This window comes from Drosophila pseudoobscura, chromosome 2, assembly GCF_009870125.1.
Source record: "Drosophila pseudoobscura strain MV-25-SWS-2005 chromosome 2, UCI_Dpse_MV25, whole genome shotgun sequence".
Classification (NCBI taxonomy): Eukaryota; Metazoa; Arthropoda; class Insecta; order Diptera; family Drosophilidae; genus Drosophila; species Drosophila pseudoobscura.
This window is the reverse complement of record NC_046679.1, coordinates 15910084-15927515: the sequence shown is the minus strand read 5'-3', so window position 1 is coordinate 15927515 and position 17432 is coordinate 15910084. Positions and strand designations below refer to the sequence as shown.

The following is a 17432-nucleotide window of genomic DNA, read 5'->3' as shown; positions in this document are numbered from 1 at the left end:
CTCCTTCGAATCGACAAAAGAAAAAAGCGTTCGCTTGAAAATTCATGCGGTCTTTGAGCGCTCAATTATAATTATTTCCAGCGATTTCCGTTTTCTTTACTCTTAGCCAGGCCCAGACGGACGCATCCGGGCAATTAAGCGGAAGCGGAAGCGAGCTGCCAGACAACTGCCATTTCCAGGGCCAATCAAGTGGAATTGGTAGCAGCCAAAGAGTGCGAGTGGCTAATAGCAAAAGTTTTTATGCAGAAATGTCTGCAATTATCATAGCCCGAAGTGAAGTGTTTGTAAGTACTGTGGAGAGCAGAAATCCAAGTTGGCTAATCCGCTGGCACACAAAACAAATGTCGTAATTCGAAGGCGAAATAAAAAAGCAATCAACAACTGCAACAATTTGACGGCTAAGCCGCAACAACAAAACATTCACACAAGCCACAACAAAAAAAAGGCCATACGCAGCTTCATATTAGCCTGATTCTGATTCCCTTCTCTCCTCTTCGGCCTCAACTATCAATTGTATTAACGCCGCAGTAATCAAATCAAGATCATCGGACGGGTGTTTAACACCCCCTGCTGGCTTTCCTTTCATTGCTGCCACGGAAATCAAAGTTCAGCCGCCGTGGCAAACTATTAACTGCTAAAACGGCAATGTGCATGAGAGCCCTGAAGACCGAACACAGTTGGATTAACATCGGATCGGGTCGGGGCATGGTATAGAATGGGCACCACCCCTGCAATCAGTGCTCCGTCATCGACACATCTACCCCGGCCCTGGAGCGACTTCGCCTCCGCCTCCATCTCCACCTCCACCTCCCCCTGCTGGGACGACCTGCTCACAAATTGTTCGCCCCTTGCAGTCACACAAATGAATAATGAAACGCTTATTGTCGCAATTATTTTATTGCCCTGATATCTGTAGCCTCAAAACATACACCGAAACCCGACGAGACGACACAGGACTGGGTAAGGGGACGGGGACAGGACATGACGATGATGACGAGAGCCCAAGCATCGGCAGCTATAACGTCCCTTGCTGAGAGAAAGGAGGATCGGTGTTTGAAGACATCTGTATACCCTTCAATAATGTTAGATTATGTGATTGAAAGCAGAGACCGTCAAAGTTTGAAAACTCTTTGTGCTAAGTACACATATATGTACACATTTACTAGTTATAGGACGTAACCATACTAAATAGGATTATTTCCATACATAGATAAGATTGTAAAGTACTTTGGTTGCCTCTAGTGACCTATATTGGTTAAGTTTACTAGATACATTCACGATTGAACGTTCTAAGAATCCAGAGCTTATATTTCTATACTATAACGAATTTATATAATTTAAATTGATACGTGAATAAGAATTCATCCCATCGAAAATCACTTTGGAAAGAGCATTCCTCTCTTCGACTTTCGTTTAACCACTAAATTTCTCTTGTTGTTCAATTCCACTAGGACAATGCCCTCTCGGTCTGCCTTCGTCGAGACCCAGACCTAGAGCCGAACGCAGAACCAGAACCAGACCGAGAACAAACCCCAGACCTGAGCCCTGCTGATGTATGGCATAATCCTTGCTATTATTCGGGGTTGATTGTTCGTGAATCGGGAGTGAGCGTTTTGTTGCTCTATAGTTTTAGGGGTTGACGTTGTCCTGTCGTAGAGGTCCTGTTCTGCTTGAAGCTGCTCGGTGCTGTTCTATCCTGCCCAAAAACAACAACAGTGCATTAGCACTTTAATGCGGCTAGTGAGCATAGAATGTAGAAACAAATGCTCTCGCGCCCATTTCAATTAAATGCTACACTGAACGGAGCAAGGGGAGAGCAGGACCTTCTACACCGAGAAGGAGACCGAAAACCGAGGACGGAGGATGGAGGACAGCATCAGCATCACCCACCCACTGGCACTTTCATGTCAAGGCAATTTATTTCGAGGGTGTTGATGGGCGGTTTGTTTTCATTGGATTTCTGTTGCTGTTTTTCTAATGCCGGACAGGAAGAGCCGGGACTCTGAGCAGGAACTACCACGCCAAAGTATTTCCAATCAAAAGGCGAGAGTCACCACCAGGCTGACGCTGAGGCTGACACTGTGGCTGTAACACTGACTGAGGAGCAGAACCCGAACCTGCGTGTTAAATGCCAGCATATGTGAAAATAAGCTATGACAAATGGCTTAATTTAGTCGTCAGTTCTGGGGGCCTGAGGGGCTGCGATTGCGGCGACATCACCATCGACAATTGTTTAACATGCTTTAAGCATGTAAAAATATTGGCACATTAGGCAGAGATAACAACAACCTGGCATGGCCTGGCCCGGCCTGTCGTGGGTGTCCCTCAAAAGGTTGAAGATCTTGCTAGTTGACCTGCTGTTAGCATTTGGCACGGCTCTGGCCCCGCACTTGACTGGCGGTTAGATCTAGTATATGTATAAAGGTTGAGATCCTGGGGCCATGCACCTGCCTGCGTGAGGACTGTCATTTTGATTTGCATGTCAGTCAGGTTTAAAAGCCGAGCAAAAGAAAAACTTTTGGGCCATAGAACATCTGCCAGCATTCAGCGGCGCTGGGGTTGGGTCTGCTCTGAGGCATAACCAGACGCTGGCGACGCTCAGTCGACGGGTTAGACATGATTGACAGTCGCCTTATGAATGGGCGCCCATTGTAAGGGCAGGTACTTAAGCGGAGCTAAACTGGCGACACTGCAGCATTGAGCAGTGCCGAGGGTACGGCTACCGCTGCGGCTGCGGCGGGTATGGGATTTTTTATTAGGATTGCACCCGCGGCGACAGTCGGTAAGCTTCGCTCCATGCGGCGATCAATTACAGAGGATTTGGCCCGACTTGACGTTTACATGTGTTGCGGTAAGCTTTGCAGCGGGGGTGCCACCATCACCATCAACATCGCCTGTAGTTCTGAATATGGCTATGACTCTGTAGCGCATGTGTATTGGCATTGTTGTATTACTCGCACTGCTGCTCAATTGGCCAGAAAAACTGTTTGAGCACACACTCGGAGCACTCCACTCGAACAGATGACTAGAAAAGTGCATTTCCATTTGCCATTTGTGGAATACCGAATGCCAAATGCCGATTGCTGCTCATTTGATGTGTTGCGGGGAATTCCGCCTGCTTAAATCTTTTTGACTTGCAATTCGGAAATGATGGCTTATCCTGTTTTCTTTATTGGTTAAAGATTCTTCCTCTCTCTGTTTCTGTCTCTGCGGATGAATGGTTTTTGTTTTGATGGCTTAGCTGGCTAAACAATCGACAGGACGAAAGGATCCTATGGACTCTGAATATTCTCAGGCCAGATAGGCTCCGGTCTGTTGTTCTATCTGTCTCTATTCATGAATGGATCAATGGCAAGGCTGAGCCTGGCGGGCAAAGGGATGCGCTGCCAAATGCATTCACCTTTGAGCTGTCAATTTCTGAATCCGAATCCGAATCCCAATCCGAATGTGATGGCAAACATTTGCAACAATCAAAATAAATTGAATAATTTTTAATCATTGTAACACCAAATGCATGTATTTGGAGTTCCCTTAAGTTAAGTTTACCAAATCGGATGCTTTTGAGAGTCACAAATAAGGAAAAACCCATGAAATTGGGGCAGTTGGTTTGTGTGTCAGCTCTGGCTCTGGTTGTGGGCCCTGGGGCTGGCTGTTCCTCTACAGCACTTGAGCCATTTGAAGGACACACATGGACCCTACGATCCGAATGGGTCATGACGGCAAAGATGCCTGCCACTGCCACTGCCCCTGCCATTTCCATTGCCACTGCCACTGCCAGTGCCTCTGCTACCCCTGCTGAGCTATGCAAATCTGAAAGCCCAACATATAGAGGGGGGGAGGGTGTGGCGCCCACTTGACAAATACCATTTTCGAAATTGAAAGACAAACTTTTGAACAGTCGACGTCGTCTGCTGCCGCTCCTGAAAATGGAAATGAGACACAATGTGCACCAACAGCAGCAGCAGCAGCAGCAGAGCAGCAGCACCAGAAGCAGCGAAGGCATCCGCATCCTGCTGACGAATTTGCTGAGTGTGTTGATTTGTTGATTCGTTTCGCCTAATCGCACCATCACCACCACCATCCGAGCGAGAGCCAGTGCTACGGCCAGAGCCATGGCCAGAACCGGAGAGCTATGTATGCCATGGCCAGAACCGGAGCCGGAGCCGGAGACGGCGACCGGAGCATCCGGGCAGCAGACAAACTTGTCCAGTTTCGAGCATTGTCCCAACTTTGAAATGGTCCAGCGGACTGCTTGCTGCTCCTCCTCATCCGTACGCAAATGTGTTTGTCCTCTACCAGGACATGTGTGAGTGTGAGCGAGTGGGCATGAAAAGTTTCACTCTCCTTTGTGTGTGTGTATGGGTGTGTGGAAATGTGTTGAAAATTTATTGACATTATTCAATTAATTATTGTGCAAATATTTTCGCACACAGCACAGATACACAGGCACACACAGTGATGCCGCAGAGACTCGTAAGTGGCAGGGAATTTGTCATTAATTGTGAATTAGATTGCATGAAAATTGTTGCCTGTGCTCCAAATTTGTTTATTCTTGTTGTTCTCCGTGCTCGCATTCAATCACTCACTCGTCCATTCACTCACTCATTCATTCGTTGATGCAGTCAGGCGTTTTCCGCAAACAACGAAAAGCAGCAACAGCAGGAAGGAGAATGGTGATGGGGAAGCGCCATGACCATGTCCGTTTCCGCTAGCCGCACCGGAAGCGGTTGCCAGCCATCGCTGTCGATATGCAGGATCCTGCTAATATTCTGCTCCTCTGCCGATGATTTCACATTAATTTCGCCTGCGTATGCAAATAGATTTCCAAATAAATGAATTTAATTTAGTTGGAGATTCTGATTTGATTTTTGCCAAATGCCAAATGTTAGGCTCATACGAGTATTCGTACATATATTTTATCCCTCGTGCCAGTGTGCAACCCAACCGTAAATGCAACTGTTTGTGGAGGCTTGCATTAACTTAATTGCATTTAAATTGAAAATATTCTAGAGTGCATTCTGTTGCGAGTTTTAATTAAAATAAAAATAAATAATCAACAGGAATTGAAAATGGAAAATGGTTTGCATTTTACACAGGGAACTCCTCAATCAAATGGCTTTGATAAGCGAGGACTCGTTTGTAGTATATTCCCCGGTTTCCAGTGATGCTTCTATAGATACATAAATTATCTTTAAGTGGGAATATGGTAGAGGCACACTCTTTGAGTATATCTTTCGGCTCCCCATAATGGTTATTTAGCTGACCAAGCACTCTCCCATTCATTCATCATCTTCAGCTCCTAATGAGTCACTCATGCCACTCGAAGACCTCGTCGTTGGCCTGTCAAAACACAATTTGATTATTAGCAGCGTTGCTGTTGTTGGGGTCGTCTGAAATTTCATCCAATCGAATGGGCTGCTGTTCCCCGATAAAGGTGTGTCGGAGCTGCCAATCGATAAGCCGCCGCCCCCTGCTCCGCCTGCACATCAGTCACTGTCACCCCACAACCAACCACAAATGGCTGCCTGCCCACCCACTATCCACACTCCCACTTAATGCCCGTGCCCCCATCTACTGCCACATGCCGAAACGTGATTAATGCGTTGGCGTTGCAGCTAAGCTCGCTGTTGCCGGCCATCAACATCAGATACAGATACGAGCAAGAGTACTCGTACTCGTCCAAGATATCGGCGAAAAACGTATGGCAGGATGTTTTCAGATAATGCCCTGCAAAATTTCACACCCAACCCGAAGAGATTTGTAATGTTTTGATTGCCGGGAGAAAGCTGGAAGAGAGAGATGGACGGCGCGTGCCGTGGTCCATGTCTGACCAGGGAATCTTTACGGCAGACACGTGCCCGCATTTTCGAGCGTAAGGTTTCGCGGATTAATTTCAATTTGCTGCAAGAAGAGCACAACGATGAGGAGGGTGGAGTGGAGCTTTGCTGCTAATTATGTGTGGAATGTTTTAGATAAACACGGAGCACAATGCAGCAACAGTCAGAGGCACGTCGACGGCTGCACGGACAACCGGCCAAAAGGACAACCGGGCGGAAGGCGGCCACTTGTCAGCTCGACCCGCTGCTACTCCTGATGCGGCTCTGGCTGTGTTGCTGTTTCTGTTTCTGCTGCTGCCGGCCTAATCCGTAAGTGTCGTTCTCAAGCACGCAGCAGCGGCAGGCGCTGATAGAGCACACACACAGAAACCGAAGGGAATGCCAGAACACTGAGGGAAAACAGGAAACCCAATAGCAAGTTTCCAAAACTAGTTTCAAAATGTTTCACGACTTTACATACGAATTAAGTAATGAAATCTTCACTAAAAACTAATATAAGATTTGGAAAGCTGAGAAAATAATCTTGATAGAAGTTTTTTACAGGTTTTACAGGTTGCTTAACGTGCATATGTTACAAATAACATGAATAGTATTCGATAGTTTTTGCTTTTTTTGTTGTTTCGCATGTATATTTATTCCCGATTTTAGAATAATTTATTTTCAGTGTAAGTGGGCGACACCAAACGGAGGACAATGAGCGGTAGAACTTACCCGGACGTGTACCCGTACTGCCGGCTGCCCGCTCCCCCGTACATAATGATGTGGCGCTGTCGACATCGACGTGTCATCGACAACCAGCAACGGTTTTGGGTGGGGTCGTATCTGGCTCTGGCTTTGGTTTGGGCCCGGCCCGGCCCTGTCTCCGTTTCTGTCCCTGGCTCTACGACAGGCAGCCAGCCTGTTGGTCAGAGATAACAGCAATTTATTTTCAAGTCATCATTTTAATTATCCCGTTCGCAATGTTGGGAACAACCTTGCGACTGGGCGCGGTTCGCATTAAACGTGACAACAGCAACAGCTACAGGCACCAACACCAGCGAAAAGAGGAGAAAGAACCACTGCGATGGCGCGTTGGTAGCCATTTTGCTCATTAAAATATAATATGTATTTTTTAATTTCAGAGAAATGTTTGCACAAAAATTTCCTCGAAACAAAGTTGAGAGCCATGCCGCTGTCTCTCCACCACTACATTCTCTTCGCTTTTCTCACTGCTTCTCTGTTCTGTGTCTACCCCTCTCGCTGGTTCTGTTTTTGGAGCAGTACTCGTCTTTTACTCGTACATTTCCATCTTTTATTCTATGTCTGTCTCTGGCTGCAGCTCAACCGGAGACCGAAAATCCTTTTTTGAAGCATTTTCCCATTTTCCATTTGCCTAACCGAGCCCCAGAGCCAGAACCCTCTCCCAATCGCCAACCAGCACACCACCTATCCTACCCCCAAAGACCCAACAACCCCTAGCGAACCCCCTTCATGCGTTTTTATAACCGGAAGCGTTCATGAGAAAGTTTCCGCTTTCATAACCGAATTTTAATTAACTTTCGAAAACCTAATTACAAAGTATTATTATAATGAAAAAGCAGTGCACAAAGCGAGTGGAGCTCTCAGAGAGGCGGGTCCATGGGGGTCCAACCATCCAACCATCCAACCAGCCAGCAACCAGATCCGAGCGGATGCTGCCCCTGCAGCGACAACCACGTTGCCACACTGCCTTCCTGCCTCCGCCATTGCTACGTGGCGCTGTCTTTGACTGCCACCATGGGGAAAGGAAGCAGAGAGAGAGTGAGGAAAATGCCAGATGGGGCTGGCAATGGAGGCTACCAAAGGCACTACTACTTCCTGTGTATCCATCCGGCATAAGCCGCTGCTGCTCCATGCTGTTCCTGCAGCAAAGGAAAAAAGGGTTGCGTTGCCCGACCATTTTTCTACGTGGCAGCATCTCCACTCCTTTCAGGCCCCACACCCACAACCTCAAACCCGGCTGTGTCTCGTTTTAAAATTAAATATTCCATTAGAAAATTACTACAAGATTGTGGTTCTTTATTAGCAGCAGAACAGCAGCCGTAAAACCTCAAGCCCTCGGCCGGCCTGGACTGGATTTACTCGCAAATTTCCTGCCACAATCCCTACTGAACGGAAACCGAGCTGAATTTCGGATGTATGAAATTTCTAACTAAAAATTCAATTTAAAACTTTTCTTTTTTACTAATTTCTATGTTTTGTCAATAATACAATTATAGTATATAACACACATTGGATATAGGTAATGAAAAGGGAGAGTGCACCGAGGTCATAGACATGCGATGATTACTCGTGTTTCAATAAAACTCTGACTCTGGCCATCATCAATGTTTAATGACCAACAAAATGTCATGACAAATTGTACACTCTGCTCTGCCAATTTCCTAATGGTTTTGTTCTGGGAAGTTGTAAAAAGTTTAACCCGAACTTGTTGTTTGTTGAAAATGGAATTTTAAATCTGTCTTCGACAGAATAATTACATATTGATGGGGTCGGGTCGCTCACAAACGGCGGCGAGCCGTGTGGGTGGCATTTATGAATAGATATGGGAGGACATGGCTGGTTCTGGCTTGTCTGGAGAGCTCAACAAACTCGGAACACCACCATACCATCGCCATCCCCCCCATTGAGCGTCTTCAGCGCGCATGTCTGGCATTAAGGCATCGATATATAAATTGTCGACAACTGGAAATGGGGGGTGGCGCGGTTGAGTGGGTGGCTTGGGTGTTTTTGGGTGGGTTGTCGGTTTAGCCGAACCAACCCCAAGACACAGATCTCGTAAGCCCCGCACACAGATGGGGTTGTTTGCGGGAGTAAAATGAAGGAACTCTAACAAAATGCTGACAGTCACAATGTCAAGGAAAAATCGAAATTGAAGCGACAACAAACCAAGCGCCATTTTGTTGTCGCTCCCAAAGCGAGACCCAGACACAGACCGAGTCCCAGTCAGAATTGCAGGGACAGACAGACCTACTCCCCGACCAAGTCCCAAGCCCCTGACGAACAACAAAGCGCGCTCTTTATGGAACAGTGTTGTTCCATGGTAGAGGCCATAAAAAATGTATTAAAGCAAGTTGCCCACATATAAAATGTATATAGATATCTGTCGGTATATAGAAATGGTGACCTTCCTGCTTAATTAAAAAAGACAACAGCTTGTTAAACATTCGCGGGGTCTGCAGCGACCAGATAAATGAACTGTTGGTGAAATTGTAATGCCTCTGGCTACCAGGCCCAGGTCCGAGAATTCTGGAACCATAGATTCTTTCAAATGAATCACACCGATGATAATCAACGTTGGATAGGTTGTAACTGTCGCCCTACCAGGGGGGAAATGCGACTGATCAGGCTGTAGTTGTCGGAGTATATACATACATATATACATATAACAGAGATAAGGTCCATGATAGGGTATCGTATCGTATATTCCTCTCTTTATATTACTAGAAAGCAAACAGAACAGAACCAAAAGAAGAGGGATAGGTGACTGGAAGTATGACTGGGACTGGGACTGGGACTGAAACTGGGGTTGGGTTGAGATGGGTTAGTCAGGTCTGGGACGTGGCTGTTTACCTTCTTGTTCCGTTGCAATTTATGAGTGCAGGGCGATAAGAGCGGGGTTTATCAACGGAAAACAACGGAAAACTGGGAAAAACTGCACTCTGCATCTGGGTAGCGATAAGATAGGGATGACACCTCTCGGAACCACTATCGGTCGTTCAATTTGCTGCATCGATACCATGCCCGTAGATAGGACCGGGAGACGGAGACCAGCCCAATCAATATAGAAATGATTGTTGGAGGTCAGTTGTTTATGTCAACAAAGGTAGGTATTGCTTTGATTGCCTGGGAAATTAAAACTAATTTATAATTTTTTTTTTACTTTTTTCATGTATTTCAAACATTAAAATAGTCGGTTTGTTGCTGTTGTTTTTGTTTTGCATGATTTATAATAGTATTAATTTTAACTAGCTTTAGAGTTTGGATTTTAATTCTTGCTTTGACATTTATTGAATTTCATATTGTGTTTATTTTACAATAAATTTCATTTGTTTCAGTGTGTTTTTTTCATATTTAAACTATTTTTTTTATCAAGTTTAATTAATTAGCTTAGCTCAATGTAAAAATGTGTCTTTTTTATAATTTTTTCATACTTTACGCACAATATAACTAATATTAAAAATTATTGAATAATAATTGCATTCTCATATTCTTTTCTTTTTTTATGCTTTTACCATTTTTCTGTTTTTGCGTGCTGCCTTCGTTATTTATGCTAATTAAATGTTAAATGCTATACAATATTTATATATGTTTAATTTTATTTCATGTGTGTGTGTTTGTGTGATTGTGAGGGTGTGGCATAGTTTCATACAATTTGATTAATTCTCAAGTTAGTTTAAAATTGTTGTTGGTGGAGGGGGCTGACAGTTTGGTTTTAGTGGGGGGATGGGTTCTCTCTCTTAGGAATACGTACTATTTATAGATTATTTACAAAAATGCCTAAGCCTAACGAATTCGTACAACAACAGAAGACACACAATGTAAATGTAAATGAAGTCTGATATATCTGCACATACCCGATCCGTGGATATTCTCGTATGTGTGTATATAAATGACAATTTTTCATAAATTATATAGTATAAGACGTGACGTTTCCTATGCATGGCCAGATTTCTTGTTGTATTTTGAAGATTCTTAGGGTGTTTTTGCTGGACTGCTGAATATATGATGATATAGGGCTTAGTTTTTTGGTTTTTGATCATTTGCGATTCGAATTCGATTGCCTTTGGATAAAGGTTTCACTTAGTATTTGTATTTGCGCTTCTATTTGGGACATTTTAGTTTAGTTTTAGCGTTTCTGACAGAACATTACACACGATCCCGCTAAGCTCACTCTCTCTCCCTAAGGATAGTATCCCTACCATCTCTCTCCCTCTCTTTCTCTGTGTTACATTTAAAATGTTTAAATTTGTAGTTTTAACCGCTTTGATTGTTATTGCTTGCTTCGACAACGAAAACAAATGGCACGGAATTATATTTTTGTATTAGCAAAAGAACATAAAATTTTAACAAAAGTTCTTAGAGCACGGGGGCAGCCACATTGGATTGCTGCCCCCGATCGCTGCACTTACAACTACATCACTTTTTTCTTGTTTCTTGGATTCCCCAACAGAACGATACACCGGGTATTGGAAAGGAAAGGAAAAAACATAAAGGCAAAGGCTAAGACAGTGCTAGCAGTAGTAGGGTTCGATGGGTCTATGTACAAGTGTGTGGGCCCGAACCTGATCTCGAGCCTAACCCTGGCTGGCTGGCTACTCACGTGCTCAAAGGATGCGCCCAGGTGCTAAAAGCCAGTGGAACTGCACTCGCTAATTGACAGGCCCATGCCCATGCCCTTGGGTGCCACAAAGCCGCCGCTTGTGCGGGGCCAGGGCTACAGGAGGTTCTGCAGGGCGGCGGCTCCATTGAACGTGAGGCTGTGATTCCAGTTCCGGTAGCTGGCGGCCGCCGCGTACTGCTGGTAATTGTTGTACTGCTGCTGTGCCGCCTGGTGCTGCAGTTGCTCCTCGCTGAGGTCGCTGGTGATGTTCGAGGAGTCCTCCTGCAGCTCCGCCGAGAGCTGGCTGTGCAACAGCTGTTGCTGATGCTGTTGGTGTTGCTGCTGCTGCTGTTGTTGCTGCTGTTGCTGCTGCTGCAGCTTCTGGGAGTAATTAACGACCGATGCTGAGGCAGTGGCCAATGCCGATGCGGAGACTGATCCCGAGCCTGAGCCTGAGCCCGATCCGGAGCCTGAACCCGAACCCGATCCTGACTTGCTGCTGGCCTTGGGTGCTGTGGTTGGTGTGGTATTTGAAGCGGATGTCAGTTGCTGCGCCGCCTGCTGCTGCTGGTGGTGCTGCTGCAAGTGCTGCTGCTGCTGCGAGCGCAGCATCTGCTCCGCGCGCCCTTAAGCTAAGGGGTACTGGTGGTGTCACAAGCTCGTAGTGCCGGCGGGCGCGTGGTAGCCGAGGCTCTGGTAGTACGAGTCCTGGCCTAAGGCAGCGTGTGAGTTGGTCAGCGGGCTGAGGGCGTTGTAACCGGCGTACTGGCTCATATCGTACATCTTGATGTCCGCCTTGGACTCTGTGGGCAGCAGGCGATTGATGGAGAATGGGTGGCTGGAGGGAGTGTAGCCTGAGGGCTCCTGTTTCAGTGGATGCATCGACGAGTGGTAGTCGCTGATCAGCGACGGGTGGCACCGGTTGGCCATCATGGCCGACAGCTCCTCCTGCTGCAGCTGGTGGTGCTGGTGGTGGTGGTGCGTCGGCACGTGCTGTGGCTGCTGTCCCAGGCAGAGCTCCGCGTTGGCATGGAGCATTGCCAGGGCCTCGGCATCCTTGCTGTGCGCCGCACTCAATACATTCACCCCGGCCAGAGACGCTCCGCCCGCTTCCTTGTGGTGCTGGTGGTGCTCCAGTCGACTGTGGTGATGGTGGTGCATGTGGTGCGAGTCCTCGTGGTCCTTCTTTCCCGGACTGGTCGCCTCCAGGCTGCTGTGCGACGGACTCTTGTGCAGCTGCCGAATGGCCTCCTTCTTCTCGTCCTTGAAACGCTTCTGGCGCCGCAAGTAGCATCCGTTCTCGAACATATTCCCGGAGTCGGGATGCAGTGTCCAGAAGGATCCCTTGCCAGGCTTATCAGGCGTCCGCGGAATCTTCACGAAGCAGTCGTTGAAGCTCAGCGAGTGCCGGATGGAGTTTTGCCAGCGCTGCTGGTTCTGCCTGTAGAAGGGGAACAGGTCCATGATGAACTGGTAAATCTCCGACAGAGTGAGCATCCGCGTCGGATTATTCTGTATGGCCATCGTGATCAGGGAGATGTAGCTGTACGGCGGCTTGGCGTGCGTGTAGCTGCGTCTGTAGGTCGTCGGCTTGTCCACACGCGATCTGCCCAGCGAGTTGGGGGAGCCAGTCTCCATTTCCCGCGATCCAGGCGGCATCGGACCGTAGTTGCCGCTTAGGCCCGCCGCCGACATGCTAGCCGCTGACATGGCCATGCAGCCGCCCATGTTCCCGAGTGGAGAGCCCATGCTCGCGTAACTCATGGAGCTGGGGGTCATGCAGTTGCCGCCCATCGAATTCATAGCCGCCGCTCCCATGCTGCCGGTCATGCTGGCCACCGCCGCCGAGTCGAGGACACTGGAGCCGAAGGTGGCCGCCGCCTGGGGAGATACCGAGGACATGCCACCCACCGGGATTCCCATGCTGTTCATTGTGTAGGCGGATCTGGCCAGCGGGCTCATGCTGCCGCCGTTCGAGGTGGGGTTCGGGTTGTTGTTGATGCTGGAGGGCGGAGGGCCACTCGGCGGCGGGCCCCCAGAGGACATGCTCACCGGAGCGCCGCTGCTGGGCGGCGGCTCCGCGTAGAGCTTCTGCATGATGTCAATGGTGGTCTGGTGGGGGCTACCCTTCAGAAAGCTGTTCAATAGTTGCGCCGTTATGTTGCCGGCTTTCGGACGCACTGTCCCCAGGAGAAGCGAGGGAAAGTTTGACGCGTTCAAGGGACGCGCACAAAAAACGGAAAATTAAAAAAGTTCTATAGCTGGGTTTGCCGAATTTTCCCGATAATTTTCGCTCTGCGATCTGCGATCGGGCTTTTGTTTTATATTATTTGATGATATATTATCTTTTGTTCAATGCACTATCACTGCATTTATTGATGTGATAATTATTTGTGGCATGTTTTTGGGTGGTGCACTGCACTTGACACTTTCTTCAAAGTTCTACTCTCTGTTGTGGGTTGTCGGTTGTTGGTTTTGGGTTTTAGCTTTTCTTTCTTTTTGTTGAGATTTGGCTTTGTTTGTGCACTAAACACTTTGATTAATTTATTTGTGTGGACCGGCCCGCCTGATGCCTTAAGCAAATTTGGCAATATAATAACGTGGCAAATATGGCTCTATTTTTTGTAATACTATAATTCTCTTTTTGTCCGCTGCTCAGAGCTCTGCGCCGCGCCGCAACAAAAACCGACGCACGAACGTGGAACGTGAATTGTTAGCTGGCTTTTGGCCACTGAAGCTGTGGATGAGGCTGAGAACTGCTGCTGGCTGCTGGCTGTGGCTGTGGCTGTATCTAGAGATGGAGCTGTAGCTGTAGCTGTAGCTGATGCTGAGGTTGAGTCTGCTGCTGCCGCTGCTGCTGGTCCGCTCGAGTGTCTCTTTGGCTTGAGCTCTTGAATGTGACTGTTTGCAGAGGGGAACGCTTGTCTACTATTTGGCTTGCGCTTGCTGCCAACAAATATTGTTCGAGCCGCGCTCAAGTGCCGATGCCGATGCCAGCGTCGACGTCGACAGCAGTGTGTGGCAGTGGCAGCAACAACTCTGACTCGTTCTCACCCACGGCCCAGAGGCCAGCACACACACACAGACACACCCCGAAACAACTACAACTACAACCACCGTCGCTTGCTGAGGCCTTGCCAATGACAGGCTCTCGCTCTCTTACGCACACACCGCTCGGAGCGGCGCAAGCGCATTGGCCGGAACGCGGCTCTTGGATCAACAGAGCAGTTAGCGGACGCGGGTTGCCACGACAACTGATAGTCGGACGGGGCGTGGCCAACGTAAGCAGCGAAAGAGCGAGAAACGCCCTCTCATGCGATATGGAGCAGCTGCATCGCACTCATACACTCATACTAACACACACACACACACATACACAGATAGCGCCTAATGCCAGGGCCCGGGCCTGGACCTGAGCGACGCCATGTTACAGTTAACGATTTTCCCCTAATGCGATCAATAATCGCTCGCTCCCGCTTCCACTCGCACGCTCATCCGCAAAAAAAGCGACTACGACTGGTACTCCGACTCCGACTCCGATTGAAACAGGGGTCTTCTGCTCCGAGCGCGATTTCGTCTGGGGTTTGGTTGAGAGACTCGACTCCTACTACATCGACTCTGAGTACTGCGAGACGATGCATACGACGCTCTATGTTTTGCCAGAGAACAAAAAAGAACGCCTTTTGGCTCCCAAAGAAGACATTAATAATACATATGTGTGTGTGTATGTGTGTGTCTGCTGTTTCTTTTTTTTTTGCTCATTCGTTCGTTTTTTAGACCCTCTGCACATTTGAGGTTAAGGTATGCCAATGTCACTCTCATTCATTCTCATTCACATTCGTGGCATGGCATTCGAGGCATCGCGAGCGGCAGCAACAGCAGCAGAAGCATCAGCAGAGCGCATCTTTCCTTTTTGGCAAGTCATTGCGAAAGTGACCCAGTTCTGGCCTCATACCCAGACCCATCCTCCAGCGGATGTCTACTACCTGGTGATGGAAACTGAAACTTAAGTCTGGACCATTCATTGATGCAAATGATGCAAAAGAGCGCGTGGATGTGGAATACTTCCTGGTAGACAGGCTAGGGAGTTCTTCTGTTTTATGGCCGCGGATAAAACGCATTTTAATTTCGGTTATAAAGAAGACTCGGAACGGGTTCCGTGATACACCGTACGCCGCTTGACGCCTTCCATTGTGCATTCCATTCCGCTCTTAACCCTTTCACCCAGCCAAGTGTGCCAGTGTCTCTACTTATGCATATGTATATGAGAGTGAGTGTGTGTATCTGTGTGATGTACGGGTGTGTGTGCCAGTATCCATGAGTGTGTGAGAGGCTCATTATTGCAGCCATAAACGAATTGTTTGTTTCCTTTCTCAATGAAACGATGTACTCAATTGAGATCTACCTGAAGATTCAGATATTGGCGGAAATTCCTCATTTCCCATGTTGTCACGAAGAATTTTCCGTTCCGTTCTGTTTTGCTAATAGTCTAGATTAAAATATGATTTCTCCTTTATGATACTCAATGAGGGACGGGACGGGACCCCTAACCTATGTTGACATTTTGGAACAAATAATAACAAACCACCATATATGTATGTAGATAATATTGAGCTATTCAATATTTCTGCTCTTCATTCTATTAATATTTCAATCAAACATTGACTTAAGCAATCTTATTTCCGGAAGATCGAAAATCCTATTTTAGTGAGAATATATCGTATCTATGTTTCTCGTATTTTAATGAAATGCATACAAACTCATATATGTAGATGTATAAATATGGTAAGGTTCGGGCATATTATACACATATTAAGTATGATCTTTCAAAAAACAATAAAAAGGTACATTGTTTTTATATGCATTACCAGATTTACGAATAACTCCCCCATAATCATCTATGGCTTAATTTAATCACTCACACAGGTACATAAATGTGTTTAGTCGTAGAGATACAAATTTGTTTACAAATTTGTTCACGGCACTCCAATATCTATATCACATCAGCACCATTGTCATCAAACATCTTGGAATATACTTTATGTACAATATATATGTGCATATAGGAGTATCTTTATGTGCACTTCTAATCACTTTTATTGTATTTCACAGGCCGTTCAAGTGGCTGTGGATCATTAATGATTGTGTGTGCGTTTGTGTGTGTTGTGTGTGCTATAGAGTGGCAGAAGCGCATCACGCTTTTATAATTATATACGAGTATATCCGTACGGTAGACTTTTTTGGCGTAGACTCTTGGCAAATACTCGTAGTAATGCCAGCAGTCCAAAAATAAATGTACATAAATGTGTACTCGTATTTATTTACCTTTTAGTCATTTATCTATTTATTTATTTGCTTTAAAAGCGCGCCACTGTAGGTTGTACGTATGGGGGTTCCATTCAGTTCGGTTTCACTAGGGTTGGATTGGGTTTTGCAACGGCACGATTTGATACAGTGCGGGTTCGGCTGCACTCGGATGGCAAATCGGGTCTAAATCCTGCTCAAACTTTTTAATTAGCCCCAGCCCCAGCCCCAGCTCTAGCGCAGCATCCCCGCAGTGCATTTATGGAAAATATTGACTTTACTACTTTTTCCCAGCGATGTTTTGATTTTGTTGTTGATATTACATTAAAATGCTGCGCTTTTTGTTTGTTTTAAGCATTTCATTTCTGTGACGCATGCGCCATGTGGCAATGACTTTACAGAAACCCATACATAAATATATTTATATCTATAAAAGCATTTGACCAACATTTCTCAGATAGATGACGTCTGCTGTCTGCCTGCCGCTGCCGCTTGGCATGTATCCGTATCTGTATCTGTATCTGTATTATATTTATTTTTATTGTTATTATTTGTGATTGTTGATTTATTTGTTTGTTCAATATTTTCACACAAATTAAAATACTTTGCCCACTCGTTGGCCTGTCCGCATACAAATCGGAATCAACGGAATCGGCGGACAGCGCATAGGGAGCATCAATGTCGGTTAAATTGTTTTTCTTTCTGCTCATTTTTTTGGCTTAGCCCAATTATCGGTACTCATTAGTGATTGTTTAATCATTTGCCCCAACAGAAGAAGATCGCACCATTCTAATATCTGGGACAAACAAACCCCCAGAGATCTATACTTTTTATGATATTTGCTTACGATTTTTGCAACTAAATCGATGGCACGTGATTTCATTTGGAGGCTGGTTCCCGGATATCTTGTGGGTCCTTTGAGCGAAATCCTGTTAGTTTTTGATTTTTGT

General features: G+C 46.5%; 1 protein-coding gene across 1 annotated transcript; it reads right to left on the bottom strand.

Annotated features, from left to right (window-relative positions):
* Window positions 1–9835: 9835 nt before the first annotated feature.
* fkh (fork head) lies at window positions 9836–14175 on the bottom strand. Its single transcript, XM_033383049.1, is given in 1 exon segment — window positions 9836–14175. A coding segment is annotated over 1 exon segment (1983 nt). The 5' UTR covers window positions 13276–14175; the 3' UTR covers window positions 9836–11292.
* Between the last annotated feature and the right edge of the window lie 3257 nt (window positions 14176–17432).